Raw genomic sequence first — 18,031 nt, 5'->3', positions numbered from 1 at the left:
AGTCCAACAGGTTTAATTGGAAGCACAGTAGCTTTCGGAGGTGATTGTGGGAGTGGCACTCTGAAAGCTCATGTGCTTCCAATTAAACCTGTTGGACTATAACCTGGTGATGTGTGATTTTTAACATTGTACACCCCAGTCCAACACCAGCATCTCCAAATCATGAACATCACAATCAGTAATGGTATTGCAGCTGGATTTCTTCAGGGAATATGGATGCATTTTGTCACAATAATCTAGCAGCAGCTCAGCACTGTATAAAAATAAGATGACAATCACATTCTCTTTAATTAAAAGAATGTCAGAAAAACTTGGAAGGGAGAAAATTTACTGTTGTATTTAAAGTAAAATTATCCATTGATGCATTAAGGCACAGCATAAAGCTCACAACACAATAGTTAAATTAAAAAAAGACAAAAATAATTAAAATCTACCCACTGTTTCAAATATCGTAAAGAAACCAACTGTAAAGAAATTATTTTAAGAATGTTGACTGAACACAAACATCATTGAAAGGATATGAAATGGACCTGGTTACATTCACACCACTACAGGGAGTGCCATGGCATCAAACAGTTCATAGTAGCAGTGAATTATAAAGCACTGGAGGAAGCTGGGGTGCTGCCCAATTATCTCCAGGCTCTCAACCCAGAAAAATAGCTTCCATTAAAGATTTATCTAGTTCTCATGTGAAAGCTGCCATAGGGTCAGCTGCCATCATTTAGATCAGATGTTTCATTTTGAATCAGATCAGTATGTTACACGTTTTTCCTCCTGGTGCCTCTGGTCCTGAGGTCAATTCACTTAAGTTGTGCTGATTGGCAAATGGACATGAAGTGAATGCATGGGCCCTGAGATGTCCCACACTAATATTTCTTACTTCAAGTGCCGATAAATCAAATGTTATATCTGGTGGCACTTATTTTGCACTTGCAGAAAAGTGGTCTTTAGGAAAAATGCGATATATATTCCTGCATACACCTTTGTGATCAACATTATAACCGTGTGCTATTTCTAGGTGCTTTCATGAAAATAAGTAAAATGAGGTGACTGGATTAAATAATAGTTGTGAAATGGTAACGAAATCAACAGACATAATGCTGCGTCATTGTGGTGTGTTTATGGTCTCAGTCAAAGCTAAGAATCTGAAAAACATACAAATAAAGGCTCTACTTTAAACTATCATGCAACTGAGTAAATATTTAACAGACCTATGATATACAGATTGACTGCTAGGTATCAAAAGGCAAATACTGATGAAGATGGTTAATTAGATACTTATAATTTTTAATGCAGAATGTTTCCTTAAATTCTTCCAATTTCAACATTTAAATGGTGGTTAAACAATGGTTTTCATATCTATTCTCTCATTCATTCCATTTGTTGATTGGTCAGTCTTTGCATGGAGAATTTGCTGATATCAATCATAACATTGCCTTTATTTAGTTGTGAACTAATTACCCCATTGAATATTCATGGCATTGATCTCAATGTGCTTACAGTAAACTAACAGGGGAAGCAGTATTATTTTGACATTGCTGAGATTCCCTTTCTTTGGCAGCTTGAAAATTACTCCTTTCCTCCAGTTATTCAGGATGTATTCTGCAGTTCAGATCTTGTTGAATAGGATTGTGTGTTCTGTCTGGATGCTAGCCATTTTGTTGATGCAGCTTTCAACAGCTATGCTAGTATCTCAAGGAACCCAGGTATATTTCTTCTTCAGGCTCTTGATGGTTTGATCTCTGATCTAGCAATTTCTCCAATATTACTGTTCAGTTTCCAAGTTAAAAGGTTGTCTTTGGGCTTAAACGTAGAGCTGAGGTTGCTCAGGATGAGGATTTCGCAAACGTGTTCCTTAGCTCTTCATCCTCATCTGTCAATAGCACCCTGCCATTCATGCTCCTGATTGTTACAGTGCTGTTATTTCTTGTCCATTCCCATACAAGTCTGTACAGCATCTTAAAGTCAGTCTGATTTTCTGCTTTATATGCATCCCTGTCTTTTAACTCTATCTATCTTTGCATGAATCTCCTGCAATTCTTGTTCATGGATTTAGCCAGGTTTCTGTACTTTGTTACAAAAATGTCTCTCACAAATTTGAATGAGTTTTTGAAGAGGTGACCAAGTAAACAGATGAATTGGTTTGGCCACTGTTGGAATAATGCATGCAATTCTGGTCTCCTTCCTATCGGAAAGATGTTGTGAAACTTGAAAGGGTTCAGAACAGATTTACAAGAATGTTGCCAGGGTTGGAGGATTTGAGTTATAGGGAGAGGCTGAACAGGCTGGGGCTGTTTTTCCTGGAGCATCGGAGGCTGAGGGGTGACCTTATAGAGGTTTACAAAATAATGAAGGGCATGGATAGGGTAAATAGGCAAAGTCTTTTCCCTGGTGTCAGGGAGTCCAGAACTAGAGGGCATAGGTTTAGGGTGAGAGAGGAAAGATATAAAAGAGACCTAAGGGGCAATGTTTTCATGCAGAGGGTGGAATGAATTGCCAGCTGAATTGGTGGAGGCTGGTACAATTACAACATTTAAGAGGCATTTGGATGGGTGTATGAATAGGAAGGGTTTGGAGGGATATGGGCCAGGTGCTGCCAGGTGGGACTAGATTGGGTTGGGATATCTGGTCGGCATTGACGAGTTGGACTGAAGGGTCTGTTTTCATATTGTACATCTCTAAGACTCTATGGTAGATGTTATCTATGTGGACTTTAGAAAGACCATCCACAAGGTTCCATATGGAAGACTGGGTTAATAAGATCAGATCAAATGGAATCCAGGGAGAGCTCGCATTGGGTACAAAACTGGCTTGACAGTAGGAGACAAATAATGGTGGTAGAGGGTTATTCTTTAGACTGAAGGTCTGTGAACGCGGTGTGCCTCAAGGATCAGTGATGGAACCACTGTTGCTTGTCATTTATATAAATGATTTGAATGAAAATGTGGTGGGTATGGTTAGTAAGTTTGTGGATGACACCAAAATTGGTTATATAGTGGACAGTGAATAAGGTTATCTAAGAGTACAACAGGATCTTGATCAACTCGGACCGAGAAATGGCAAATCGAGTTTAATTCAGATAAGTGCGAGGTTTTTCATTTTGGTAAGGCAAACCAGGTCACGACTTCGCAATTCATGGTAGAGCCCGAGGGAGTGTCGCCAAACAGAGACCTAGGGGTGCAGGTGCATATTTCCTTGGAAGTGGCATCACAGGTACACGGGGAGTTGAAGAAGGCATTTGGCATGTTTGACTTCATTGGTCAGAGCATTAAGTACAGGAACTGAGACATCATGTAATGCTGTACAAGACATTGGTAAGGCCACTTTTGGAGTACTGCATACAATTCTGGTTGCCCTACTATGAGAAGGATGGTATTAAACTGGAAAGGTTGCAAAAAAGATTTGCAAGTATGTCGCTGAGACTGGAAGGTGTGAGTTATAAGGAGAGGCTGGATAGGCTTTGACTTTTTTTCCTGGAGCATCAGAGGCTGTGGGATGACCTTATAGAGGTTTATAAATTCATGAGGGGCATACATAGCAGGACAGGCAAGATCTTTTCCCCACGGCAGGGGAGTCCAAAACTAGAGGGCATACGTTTAAGGTGAGAGAGGAAAGATTTAAAAGGGGCCAAAGGGGCAACAGAGAGTGGTGCGTATCTGGAATAAGTTACCTGAGGAAGTGGTAGAGGTGGTACAATTATAATATTAAAATACATTTAGACAGCTACATGGAAAGGAAAGTTATAGAGGGATATGGGCCAATCACAGGCAAACAGAACAAGTTTAGTTCAGGAAACCTGGTTGGCATGGACCAGTTCGACAGAAGGGTCTGACTCCATGTTGTTGGACTCTGTGACCCTGTAACTCCAAAATACTATGGCCATTCCAAACTGTGTTATTAAAGAGGACTGCTGCAGGGACAGGATAATTGCAGGTGTTAAACCATTCTGTGTGGGACAGATGTGATGTACGATGCGATGTAAAGGTGTCAAGAAAACATCAGACAGTGCCCTGTGATCTCTCTCTCACTGTTGAGTGCTAAACGTCATCTAGCTAGCAGGGCAAGAAAAGAAAGACCGTCTCTCATGCTGCAAACCAATTTGAAAAAATCAAGTCAAAAGATGTTTGAGCAGCCTACGGAAGCAAGAGTCTCAAAATTCAACAGTTCAGCTGTCACCATCAATGTTGCCAGTAACTTCAATCATGCAGCAGCTGCAATGATCAACTTTCTGCTCACCACAAACAGTTCAGAGGCTGATCTTAGCTTTTATCTTTTTAATGATACCACAATAGCATCATTATATTTTCCCCATAGTAACTCCTGGCAATTAAACTGGAGATTTATTTCTTGAATTCTTCCACGGGATGTGGGCACCACTGGCATCACTTTTGACATTCTCTCATTGCTCTTTAACTGTGAAGCTTGCTGACATCATTATGGGTCTAGAGTCAGATGCAGATCAGATCAGGGGACAACAAATTTCTTTCACACGTGGGCATTAGAGACTCAGATGGGTTTTTTTGACAATCAATGATAGTTTCATGGTCTCCATAATTGATATTTGCCTTCAATTACAGATTTTATTCATTGAAATAAATATGGCGTGATTTGAACTCAAATCCTCAGAGAATATCTCTGGACCTCGAGATTATCATTCCAAAGACATTAACTCCTGTAGTTGGCCCATTTTACATTCATTTGCAAGGAATTCATTACCCCAGTGATTTTAACTCTTCCTGGTTCTTAGTAGCTGAGTATTCCTTTGTTGACAGATGTAAAACTGTTCTCTCTCTTTTACAATCTCTCTTTCTCACCACCCGTTGTACCTTCCCTATCCCACCTAGTAGCCTCCTTCCCTCCTCACCCCTTTCCATCACAATTTCCCCTTCCTTGGAGCTTCATCTGACACTTGCAGCCTCTTCTTCTCCTCCTCTTGCAACCTCCCCCTTTCCCCTGCAGCCTTGTTTTTGCAGACTCTTTCTTTGCCCCACGCCTGTTGAAGACCCTCTCTTCCTCCCATCCTCAATGCAACAGATTTCTCCCCCACTATCCTTCTAGTCCCATGTCCCCGAGGGAAAAAAGCTTCTTCCCTCACCTGAAGTCCTCAGCTCTTGTTGGAAGTAAAGGGCTTTGCTGCTGCCTGACCCACTTTCCTTACTTTCTGTCTTGTTGACTTTGCTCCTTGCTCCACCAATCATGACTGCTTCTCTCATCTGCTTCCTGTTATTTGGTACACTAACTGAGCCTATCAATAACAACAAAACAGAACCAGCCTGTGATTGAAGAAGCAGCTCCTCAGCGCTCTGTCTACTCTACTTATGGGACAGTTCTGCTTTAGGAATTTCAGGGTAATTTGTCCCTGCTGCCTGCATTAAAATTCAAAGAATCGTACACTTAAACAAATCATCTGTGCATTCCAAACAAAAACAAGGCATTGATAGCCATGGATGCCAGAGGAGTGGAGAGTGGGTAATGTGGTGCTATTTGTTAAGAAAGGTGATAGGGAAAAGCCAGGAAACTTTCAACCGGTGAGCCTTCGTCAGTGGTGGCTAAGTTGCTGGAGGAGATTCTGAGGGACAGGATTTACATGTATTTGGAAAGGCAAGGACCGATTAGAGGTAGTCAACATGGCTTTGTGTGTGAGAAATCATGTCTCACTAACTTGATTTTTTTTTGAGGAAGTGATGATGAAGATTGATGCGGGCAGAATGATGGATGTTTTCTATATGGACTTCATCAAAGCCTTTAAAATAGTTTTGCATGATAGACTGGTTAGCAAGGTTTGTTCACATGGAATTCAGGGAGTGCTAGCCATTTGGATACAAAATTAGCTGGAAGGTAGGAGACAGAGAGGATTGCAGTTGAGTGGTTTTTCAGACTGGAGGCTTGTGGTGTGCCACAAGAATCAGTGGTGTGTCCACTGCTTTATATAATTGATTTGGATGTTAATATAGGAGGAATGGTTATTACGTTTGCAGGTGACACCAAAATTGGTGGCATAATGGACAGTGAATACGGTTATCTTAGATTACAACTGGACCTTGATCAGTGGCAGATGGAGTTTAATTGAGATAAATAAGAGGTGTTGGATTTTGGAAAGGCAAATCAGGGCAGGACTTATACACTTAATGATAGGTCCTGAGGAATGTTGCCAAACAAAGAGATGTTGGGTGTAGGTTCATAGCTCCTTGAAGGTTGAGTCTTAGGCAGATAGAATAGTGAAGAAGGCATTTGCTATGTTTGCTTTCATTGGTCAGTGCACTGAGTATAGGAGTTAGGAGGTCACATTGTAGCTGTATAGGACATTGGTTAGGCCACTTTTGGAATAATGCAATCAATTCTGGTCTCCCTCCTATTGGAGGAATGTTATGAATCTTGAAAGGGTTGAGAAAAGGATTTCAAGGATTGTTGCAAGGATTGAAGGGGTTGAGCTATAGAAAGAGGCTTAATAGGCTGGGGCTATTTTCCCTGTAACATTGAAGCTGAGGGGTGATCTCATAGAAGTTTTTAAAATCATGAGGCACATGGATAGATTGAATAGCCAAGGCCTTTTGCCCAGGATAGGAGAGTCCGAAACAACAGGATATAGGTTTAAGGTGAAAGGGGAAAGATATAAAAGGACCTAAGGGACAATCTTTTCATGCAGATGATGGTGTTTATGGAATGAGGGAATCAGCTGTCAGAGGAAGTGGTGAAGGCTGGTCCAATTACAACATTTAAAAGGCATCTGGATGAGTACATGACTAGGAAAGGTTTTGAGGGATGTGGGCCAAATGCTGTTAAATGAGACTATATTAGGTTAGCATGGACAAGTTGAACCAAAGTGTCTGTTTCTGTGCTGTGCACCTTATAACTCTGTAAGCATCCTGCCCCTAATTTCTTTTATTCCAGCCTCACCGAAGATGCTATGGGTAATTGGAGAACTTCTAAAGCTGCCCCCACTGTAGCCAGCAACGGCACAGGTATGGAGGTAAAACTAAGGACAATTGTGTATATATGCCTCAATATTAACACTGTGAACATGAAATCACCACACTCCCAGTAAACCACAGGCTGTTCTCACATTGAAGAGAGACCTCTAGTTTAACTAGAGGGTCACCATGGATCAGGGAAGGGGAGAGGTTGAGAAGGCAAAGCCTTCGCAGTGATCTCAGTCAGTATCGGAATTGAACCCAGGCTCACTAGCAAACCAGCTGTCCAGAATCAGAACTAACCAACCCCCAAATGTATCATCACCAAATGGCCTCTCAGAGAAACCATTTGATCAGATGTTTGACAGACAGCAAAGTAAGACTATTTGAATTTTTAATTTCAATTTTAAAGTCATATCAATCCAAGAAATCACAAATGATTAAATGTTTGTCTAGACTTCAATACTCTTAGCTTGGTGATTTATTCGTACAGAGATTTGTGTTTCAACACTTACATAGCAGATTTTACAGTCTAACCAAGCACAAACCCTATTAGTATGCTGCTGCTGATAATTTGTCGAGAGAAAATGAAAAACCACAAGTTTCTCCAAGACGTTAATCAGGCACACATAGTAATTAGTTTCCTGGGGACTATTAAACTGCTTTTGTCCAATTTGTTCATGATATTTTACTGGGCATGTTAGTGCTTTCTGCACACACAAAAAAAAATGTTTATCTTTCTAAATTTTCTGCCAGGCAACTCTTTAATTTTAAGTTTTATGAGATTTCAGCCCTTTCTTCAAAAAAGAATGAAGGAAGCTAAAACTGTCTCATTTTCTAAAGTTGTATAGAGAAAACATAAAATTTACACCCAGCTACAAAGCTAAGTGAGGTTTCCACTCACTTTTTAAGAAGAAAATTGTTAAATCAAACTGAAAATACAAGAATGCACTGTTTCATATTGTTTGATTCACCAAGAAGTGGTGTTAATCACCAAACTTCAAAATATTGAAGAAGTAAGGAACTTCTAAAAGATCAAAGAAAGATATTTCATAGTTTTGAGTTCAAATTTAACACCAGGGATGATCAAAATCATTCATTTCTTGCCCAGCAGTTTGTCAAACTTACAGCTGGAAAGAAAAAAAAACAGTGATAGGAGGGTGCACTTAATGAATGTTGGGAACAGATTCCTACAACTGTCATGAGAATGGGGAAAACATTATGACTTGGGATTGGAGAAATCGACAATTGAACTCGAGAGAGATGACATCATGACCAGGGTGACATTCTACATCAGGACCAAAGGGAGAGAAAGGTAAATGGGGTTTCAGCAGGACAGGTCAGAAATCAGGACAGAACAGACCTCAGGATAGGAGATAGAGATAAGGTGAGGTAGATTTATTCATCCATGGGATGTGGTCTTCACTAACTGGGCCAGCATTTATTATTAATCCCTATTTATCCTTGAAAGAATGGTGATGAGCTGCATTATGAACTGCTTAAATCCATTTTGTATACAGTAACAATGCTGTTAGGAGAGAGTTGCAGGATTTTGATGCAGTGACACTGAAAAAATGGCAGTGTTATGTAGCTGGCTTGAAGGGGAAATTGGAGCTGGTGATGTTCCCATGTTGTCCATGTTCTTACAGATGGTAATGGCCATGAGTTTAGAAGGTCCCGTCTATAGATCCATGATGAATTTCTGCAGTGCAAGTTGTATTAGGTATATTCGAGTCTGACTCAGCCAGACTTTTAATCAGCAAGTGAATCAAGGATTATAGGGGAAAGGGAGGAAAGTGGAGTGGAGGATTATCAGATCAGCCATGAATGGCAGAGGAAACTCTATAGGCTGAATGGCCTACATTTACTCCTATGCCTTCTGGTCTCATAGTATACACTGCAGCTACTGTATATTGGTGATAGAGAGGATGGTAATTTATGGATGGGATGCTAATCAGCAGACTACTTTGTCCTGAATAATGTTAATCTTCTTGAGTGTTATTGAAGCACTTATAGAGGCTTATAAAATCATGAGGGGCATAGTTAGGGTAAATAGACAAGATTTTTTTCTCTGGGATGAGGGAGTCTGAACTGGAGGGCATAAGTTTAGGGTAAGGAAGCAAGATTTAAAAGGGACAAATGGGGTAATGTTTTCACGCAGAGGGTGGTGTGTATGGCATGAGCTGCCAGAGGAAGTGGTGGAGGTTGGTACAATTACAACATTTATAAGGCATCTGGATGGGTATATGAATAGAGGTTTAGAGGGATATGGGCCAAGTGAAAGCAAATAGGATTCGATTGGTTTAGGATATCTGGTCAGCATGGACCAGTTGGATCAAAGGGTCTGTTTTCATGCTATACATCTCTATGACTTAATAACTACAGAGTATTACATCACATTTATTTTATGTCTCCCTTTCACAGCCAGTATCACAATCCCTCAAATTCCCAGTGATGAATGAAGAGTAATATTTGGAAATGAAACACTTATCATACTGAAACTCTATTTTGAGTATTCAAGCCAAGTAGGCAATATATGCCATTTACCAGTTTCAATGGCTTCATTTTGCATTTTAATACAGGTTCCTACATGCACTTGATTTAAACACATTAAATAAAAATTCAGAATTCAAACCACATTATCTTTTTTTCTTTATTTATTCAGAGGACAAGGGTGTCACTGGTTAGGCAACATTTATTGCCCACCCTAATTACCCAGAAAGCTGTTAAGAGTCAGTCACACTGCTGTGGATCTGGAATCACATGTAGTCCAAATCAAATAAGGATAACAATTTCCTTCCCTAAAAGACAATAGTGCACCAGATGGGTTTTTCTAACAATCGGCAATAGATTCATGGTCATCATTAGACTCTTAATTTCACATATTTATTGAATTCAAATTCCACCATCTTCTTTGGTAGGATTCAAACCTGGTTCCCCAGAACATTAGCTGGGTCTCTGGGTAAACAGTCTAGCAATATTATCACTTAGCCATTGTCTTCCTTAACACGTCTCCAGCCCTCCACATCACTAGCTGTGAAAGAAGCTGCTGTGTATGTATGTAGTTTTGAGGATTTGTTCCCCTTGTTTCAACAAGCCCAACATGTTTTCCATAATCCGTTGGGATTCTAGTCACTTTTCTTGCCCACCAGGGAAGGGAGTTTGCTTGAGGAAGTGCAACTGGGACCTCTACATTGCCATTAATTGACAACTTAAAGACCTTCATCTCTGGTGAACATGAAAATTCCAAATGGACTGACTTGCCTAGTGCCCTGATTGTTGAGATAGTGAGAAGAGATGTAGTTTCTCTTCCAACTCGCCTCATTATTTTCCCTTCTCACCACCTCATAAGAGGAAACATTACACCTACTGTTGAGGGCTTAATATCAAACTGTGATTTCTCCCAGCCATAGTACACAGTTTGTCTCTCAACTTGGCTTAACATTGAAGCCTAATTCTCAGGAAAGACCATTAAAGCATTCAAAACACGATGCAGAATGCCATTTCTTATAAAAAGTATAAGACCATTTAGCTATACAATACAAAGAAACTTAATATTAAATTCGTTGACTAATAACTGATGTTTTTTTTAATATTTGCCTTCTATTCCCATTTCATTAGAAAACAAATGGATCAAACTTTGAACATTACAAGTAACATGGAAATAATTAATAACATATTACCATAAGATTTTCACTTCACATAGCTAAGGAGGACAACCAAAGCTTGACTTTATTCAAAGGAAACATACCCAACTCTACCTTACATATGCCATTGATGCAGACGTCCCTGCTGTTTGCAGCCTCAGTGCACGATGTTCCATCAATCACTGCATCGAGCATTTTCTCAGCAAACTGTTCACCAACAGGCCGGCAATGCAGTTCACAGGGATTAGCTTAAAGATGGACAATGTGTTAGTAATCATTTATAAGAAGAAAGTGAACATTTAAATTCCTGACCTGAACATTTGTAAAGGACAAATAACAAGCAGTGGGTAAAGTACTGGCCAAATAATTTTTTCTCATTTGTCATCCCTCAGCTACTGATACTTTCTTTCTTTGTAAATGTGCTCTTGGCATTGAAGGGGCCAGGAGGAAGTACTCCTGGTGTGGTGCTGTTGAGACACTTAATGATATTTAGTTAACTTCTCCCCACACCTATCCTCTCCATAAGAAGATAGGGGCATGACCAAGGCCAAGAAAACCCAGCCAGCTACAGGTGAATTGATGAAGGGCTTTTGCCCGAAATGTCGATTTTCCTGCTCCTCGGATGCTGCCTGACCTGCTGTGCTTTTCCAGCACTACTCTGATCTAAACTGCAGGTGAATTGAGGCTACCAGCCTCATGAACTTTTTGGAAATGGTCTCACCTCCTGCAGCAGCTTTGGCTACCTAGTCCTTGGGCTGCCTCAGTTAAAACAGAAGTTGGTGGTTTGGACAGAAGAGTAATTATTGTCTACTTTACCCCTCCAGATTTAAAGGCATTAGTTGGAACATCTATCAGTGCTCCACATGCTTTAGTCCAATGTTACTTCAGCTCACTAACTACATCAACAATAACTAAAATGGGAGGAACAGTAAATAACTGATCCTTTGATCTCAACCTGTACGCTACTGCACTGAGTCTTACAAACCAACAAGTGTCACCCACAACCCCCCTCGCCCTCCCTCTCCCCCGGCTGTGCCAAGACAGATAATTTCAACTAAAAGGTGCCAAGCTCAACAGAATTGGCCTCAATGTGCCAGTGAGAGAGGAACTCCCTGAGGTTCTTGCAGAGAGAGGAGGAAAACTTCTTCAAGGCAGGCATCCTTGCAAGAAATTCGCAGTAGGATTAAAATCAACGAGGTAAAAACAATGACTGCAGATGCTGGAAACCAGATTCTGGATTCGTGGTGCTGGAAAAGCACAGCAGTTCAGGCAGCATCCGAGGAGCAGTAAAATCGACATTTGGGGCAAAAGCCCTTCATCCTGTATTCCTGATGAAGGGCTTTTGCACGAAACGTCGATTTTCCTGCTCCTCGGATGCTGCCTGAACTGTGCTTTTCCAGCACCACTAATCCAGAATCTGGTTTCCAGCATCTGCAGTCATTGTTTTTACCTCAATGTGCCAGTTAAAGATTAAAGCAAGAATTCATTAAATCTACCCTTTCATTTCACATCTTTGGGCAACTTAACGAAATATTTAGTTCAAATAAACTACGTACCAATACGATAGACCGGAGCCCATGAATAAAGTTCATTTTTGTAAAGAACCGTGTTGAACTCGCTGCATTGCATCTGACGGAATGTAGGTGTCTCCTGCAGACATGGCTTGACATTACAAATACGATATCTTTTGCGTTTTCCAGTACAGTATTTCCCACCAAATCTTGGACTAGACAGAAGAAAGGTGACCTGAATAAACACTCACTTTCCCAATAGCAGCCCTCCAGACACTAAGACTTAGCATTATATGCAACAAGCTCTATACTTGCACAGCTAACATTATCTTTCTGTCACTGAAGAAAGTACCTTGGATTAAAAACCATTTTTTAAAGTACTCGCAAGACATTTTACAATAAACTTTTCTGTTTTCTAATTTACATCAAGTGTCAGATAAAGCATTCATAACAACTTTCTGCTCACTATAGATTTTTTTTAATCACTCACTGAATGTCAACATTTTTGGCTAGGCCAACATTTATTGTCCATCCCTAATTGCTCAGAGGGCAGTTAGGAGTCAACTACATTGTTGTGGATCTGGAGTCACATGTAGGCTACACCAGATAAGGATGGCAGAATTTCTTCCCTGAAGCATATCAGTGAACCAGATAGGATTTTCTGGACAATCAAAAAAGGATTCATTATTAGACCATTAAATCCAGACTTTCTTTTGAATTCAAATGCCACCATCTACCATGACGAGATTTGGACCTAGGTCCCCAGACATTAGCAAATTGTCTGGGTTAATAGCCTAGTAATAATACCACTAGACCATTGCCTCCCCTGGACCAAGGACAGACTGTTCCCATTTTGCATTAAAGTGTTTTATCAGGGTGAAATTCATGGTGCCCAGTCTGACATCGCTCAAAGTGACTTTTCTCACTTAATCCTGTGCTTTTTACCTCATTAATTTTGCAACCAAACACTTTGATGCCCTTCTCACTAAACTGTACATCGTGAAAAGTGGAAACACTTGCCAATGCAAAAACCTTCTGGTGTTCATGCCTCTGGCTTCATAGTTACAATCCAGCTTCACACCACTTCAGCTGCTGTATACCAGGAACTGACCAGAAGTCCATGGTGGTTCACCATTACGGCACAGAAAGGCAAGCTCACATGCGCTTCACAGACGGGGCTGGTGGAATGGTTGGAGAGAAGGACTGTACTTTTTTTATTGGACAGTCACCAGATTCTGCTAGCCTAGACCAAGTGGAGCCTAAATCAATGCTACGCCCACATGCAGTGGGAAGCCCAGAAACACATAAGAAGATTAATTACCTTATACACTTACCCATGTGTAAATGATACCATTTTCTCTCCCACTTCACACTCTCAGAGCCACCACTCACTTTAACTCTGCTACTACACAAACATATTTCACTGAATCTCAGGAACTGCTAACACACTTTTGCATGCATCAAACCAACTCAATGGCTCTCACTCACCTCATCCTCTTAAAATCCTGACATTTCCTGCCCTCTGAACTTCCAACTCACTCACTGGGAATAATTCACTCCCTCTGCTGCTCACTCATCACCACCATCAGCTCCTCCATCCATTCCCATCAAACTTTACCTCTTCCTTTGTCTCATTGCAGGAAAAACTGGCCCAGAACCAGGCAAGAGGTCCAAGACTGGAAGGGGTGTGGAAGTCTTTAGGCTCCTCACTCCTTATGGGGAACAAATATATAATTAGTTGGAGAAGAGTTCAACCACTCACGTGGGGCAGGCTGACATCAACTGTCAAATAATCCAGTCAGCTTCATCGTGCTGTGCCGCACAGATTCTTCCTGTGATACAGGTTTTGTTGTCCCTGCAACCCTGCTATGAAATTTCAGCCTCACACAATTGCATTGAGCTTCATTTTATTACAGTAACGTGTCCTTTTACCCTCAGAGCCCTTGACTTTTGGCATTCCTCTACCTTTGATGTCCCTATGTCCTTCCCATGTTGAGGCCAGAGTGATTGTGACCTGGCAGAACCTTCATTCCAGAGCTCCCCATCCCTCCCTATTGTTTATGAAGCTGTGCCTTTCCAACTAGAATTGCCTCCTTTCACTCCCTCAGTGTCCCAGTACAATGAAGCACATACCCAGATATGAGTTGGCTGCTTCCTCCAGGACTCTATGAAGTGCACCCTAGCCGTGTCTGATCGAATCCCCAGAACTGGCCATGCCTCAGTTCTTGGGTAGATTAGGCAAGACAACCTCGGCTGAACAAAACCCACATTCACCCAGGAACATGTCTCCATAGCACCCAAAACAGACTGTAATGATGCTGCTCCTTTAACAAAGTCAATCTGTCCTTATTTTTTTTCAGATGGGTCATAAAATCAGAGGTTCCGATATGTTTCTGATGAGTTTTTTGAAAAAGTAACAAAAAGGATTGATGAAGGCAGAGCAGTGGATGTGATCTATATGGACTTCAGTAAGACGTTCAACAAGGTTGTCCATGGGAGACTAGTTAGCAAGGGTAGGTCTCATGGAATACTAGGAGAACTAGCCATTTGGATAAAGAACTGGCTCAAAGGTAGAAGACAAAGGTGGAGGGTTGTTTTTCAGCCTGGAGGCCTGTGACCAGTGGGAGTGCCACAAGGATTGGTGCTGGGTCCACTACTTTTTGTCATTTATATAAATGATTTGTATATGAACATAGGAGGTTTGCAGATGACACCAAAAGTGGAGGTGTAGTGGACAGTGAAGATGGTTACCTCAGATTACAACAGGATCTTAATCAGGTAGGTCAATGGGTTGAGGAGTGACAGATGGAGTTTAATTTTGATAAATGCGAGTTGCTGCAGTTTGGGAAAGCAAACCTTAGCAGGACTTATACACTTAATGGTAAGGTCCTAGGGAGTGTTGCTGAACAACGAGACCTTAGAGTGCAGCTTGCTGCTTGGAATCGCTTGTTGCAAGTTCTCAGAAGATTTTTGTGCAACCTCAGTTTGCAGCCACATAAGGTTAAAGTGTGGTCATCAGCTGCTAATACAGCACTTGCAGGATCACACTGTAGTCCAGCAATTTGTTCTCCAACAGATTATGAGAAACATTATCACACTCACTCGGAGAATGACAGTAGTTCCCGTGCAGCACAAACCTTGCTGTCCTCCCTCAGAATGGAGCAACATACATCTTCCCCCCTGTGCTGTTGCCAGGCCATGGTAATGTATATTAATAATATTTAGTGAGAGACAGGTGGGGGAACATGAAATAGAGATTCACTTGTGTTCTGACAAATAGAAACAGATTGAAATTAGACTGGTTAGATGAGGAGTTATGCATTTGTCATGGTTATCTACACACTTGATTATAAAAGTGTGCAAAACAGATCCAATTCCCTTCCTTCACTACTAGATTCCATGGTATTCAACACCTTCACTAAAATGTAGTCAATGTGTTAGAAAATAGTGAGAAGCACATGGAAATCAATGGGCTGTGTTTATCCCCAGTGTTCTCAGACTCCGAACAAATGGTCAGTGAAAAAATGAAGTGGCCACATGGACATGAGTTAAGACCCCTCAAAGTGAATACGAAGTAAAAAATTGTGTTATTCTTTCCTTGTAAAAATAAAATCAAAATTATAATTTTTGTGCAATCTTAATGCACAAAGGTCTTAAGGTCCTGGGGAGTGTTACTGAACAAAGAGATCTTGGAGTGCAGGTTCATAGTTTCTTGAAAGTGGAGTCACAGATATATAGGGTAGTGAAGAAGGCATTTGGTATGCTTGCTTTTATTGGTCAGTTGAGTATAGGAATTAGGAGGTCATATTACAGCTGTACAGGACATTGGCTAGGCCACTTTTGGAATACTGCATTCCATACTGCCACAGGAGAGATATTGTTAAATTAAAGGGTTGAGAAAAGATTTAAAAGTATATTGCCAGGATTGAAGGGCTTGAGCAATAAGGGGAGGCTGAAGAGGTCAGCACTGAAGCATAGGAGGCTGAGGACTAATCTTATAGAATTCTATAAAATCATTAAGGGCATGGATAGGGTGAATAGTCAAGTTCTTTACCCCTTGGTAGGAGAGCCCAAAACTAGAGACTTTTTCCCATGGCAGAAATGTCTATAATGAGGGGGCAAAATTTAAGGTGATTGAAGGAAAGTTTAGGAGATATGTCAGAGGTCAGTTCTGTATATAGAGTGGTGGGTGCATGGAATGCACTTCCAGCAGTGATAGTTGAGTCCGAGATACATTAAGGACATTTAAGCGACTCTTAGATAGGCACAAGGAAGATAGTACAATGAAGGGTATGTAGGTTAGTCTGATCACAGTGGAGTATAAAAGGTCAGCACAACATCGAGGACTGAAGAGCCTGTACTGTTCTATGTTCTATGTTAGAGGGCATAGGTTTAAGGTAAGAGGGGACCTGCGGGACTTTTTTACACATAGCATAATGCATGTATGAATGAGCTGCCAGAGCAAGTCGTGGAGGCTGGTATGACTACATATTTAAAAGGAATCTGGATGGATACATGCATAGGAAGGGTTCAGATGGATATGGGCCAAATGCTGGCAAATGGGACTAGATTAATTTAGGATGTCTGGTCAGCATGCTTGAGTTGGACCAAAGGGTCTGTTTCCGTGCTGCACATCTCTTTGACTCTATGACTATGACTTTATGACACTATGTATCAGATTGTTATCGCTAATAGTGATTTGGTATGATGACAGTATCATGGACATGGACATGACAGCATCTGCGACACGTAGGTTGGTGTGGATGAGGTCAAGTCAATACTGCCCTCATGTTATTTCCCTGACCACTTGCCACACACCAGTCTAGCAGTGAAGGATTCTTGGATGACAAGAGAAGAGGAGCTTCTCATTCAAGAGGAAGAAGGAAGCTTACTTAAGATTGAGGTAGCAAGGCTCTGGCACAAATTTAAAGGATTACAGGGTAGCTACGAAATAACTCAAAAAGGCACTGAGGAGAACTAGGAGGGGACATGCAAAAGCCTTGATGGTAAGTATTAAGGAAAACCCAAAAACATTCTACACTTACATAAGGAATAAGAGAATGATCAGAGAGTGGTTTGGGCTGATTGGGATAGTGGAGGGAACGTGTGCCTGGAGTCTGAAGAGGTAGGGGAGGCCCTAAATGAGTTTTTTTCTTCAGTATTCATTAGAGAGAGGGACCTTGTTGATAGTGAGAACACTGTGGATCACGTTAATAGGCTTGAACAGATTGATATTAAGAAAGTGGATATGCTGGAAATTTGGGGAAGGATCAAGATAGATAAGTCCCCAGGCCGGACCAGATATATCCAAGGTTACTACGGGAAATGAGAATAAGATTACTGCACCTCTGGCAATGATCTTTGCATCCTCACTCTCTACGGGAATAGAAGTGGATGATTTGAGGGAGGTGAATGTTGTTCCTGTGTTCAAGAAAGGGAATAGGGAAATTCCTAGGAATTACGTCTGTGGTAAGCAAGGTACTGGAAAAGGTTCTGAGAGATAGGATTTATGACTATTTGGAAAAATATAGTTTAAAGATAGTCAGCATGGCTTTGTGACAGGCAGCATCCGAGGAGCAAGAGAATCGATGTTTCGGGCATAAGCCCTTCTTCAGGAATGAGGCTGGTGTGCCAAGCAGGCTGAGATAAAAGATGGGGGGGGGAGTTTGGAGGAGGGGCGCTGGGAATACGATAGGTGGAAGGAGGTGAGGGTGATAGGCCAGAGAGGGGGTGGGGGTGGAGATGTCGGGAAGAAGATTGCAGGTCAAGAAGGCGGTGCTGAATCCGGGGCTTGGAACTGAGATAAGGTGGGGGGAGGGGAAATGAGGAAGCTGGAGAAATCTACATTCATCCTGTGTGTTTGGAGGGTTCCTAGGCGGAAGATGAGGCGCTCTTCCTTCAGGCGTCGTATGGCCAGGGTCTGGCGATGGAGGAGGCCAAGGACCTGCATGTCCTTGGCGGA

At 41.4% G+C, this 18,031-nt stretch overlaps 1 protein-coding gene across 1 annotated transcript in view; it reads right to left on the bottom strand.

Annotated features, from left to right (window-relative positions):
• The window catches only part of adamts12 (ADAM metallopeptidase with thrombospondin type 1 motif, 12), a 569,649-nt gene that overhangs the window by 229,398 nt on the left and 322,220 nt on the right, over window positions 1-18,031 (bottom strand). The window contains exons 12-13 of the mRNA XM_043680588.2: window positions 12,115-12,284; window positions 10,673-10,806 (exon numbers count right to left, since the gene is read on the bottom strand). Coding sequence (XP_043536523.2) covers window positions 10,673-10,806; window positions 12,115-12,284 — 304 coding nt within the window. The remainder of the gene's footprint in view (window positions 1-10,672; window positions 10,807-12,114; window positions 12,285-18,031) is intronic.

The sequence above is a fragment of the Chiloscyllium plagiosum genome, unplaced genomic scaffold (genome assembly GCF_037043375.1).
Source record: "Chiloscyllium plagiosum isolate Xiang-an unplaced genomic scaffold, Cpla_swu_hap1 HiC_scaffold_1, whole genome shotgun sequence".
Classification (NCBI taxonomy): domain Eukaryota; kingdom Metazoa; phylum Chordata; class Chondrichthyes; order Orectolobiformes; family Hemiscylliidae; genus Chiloscyllium; species Chiloscyllium plagiosum.
Note: the sequence above shows the minus strand (reverse complement) of the source record. Positions and strands in the feature narration are given on the sequence as shown.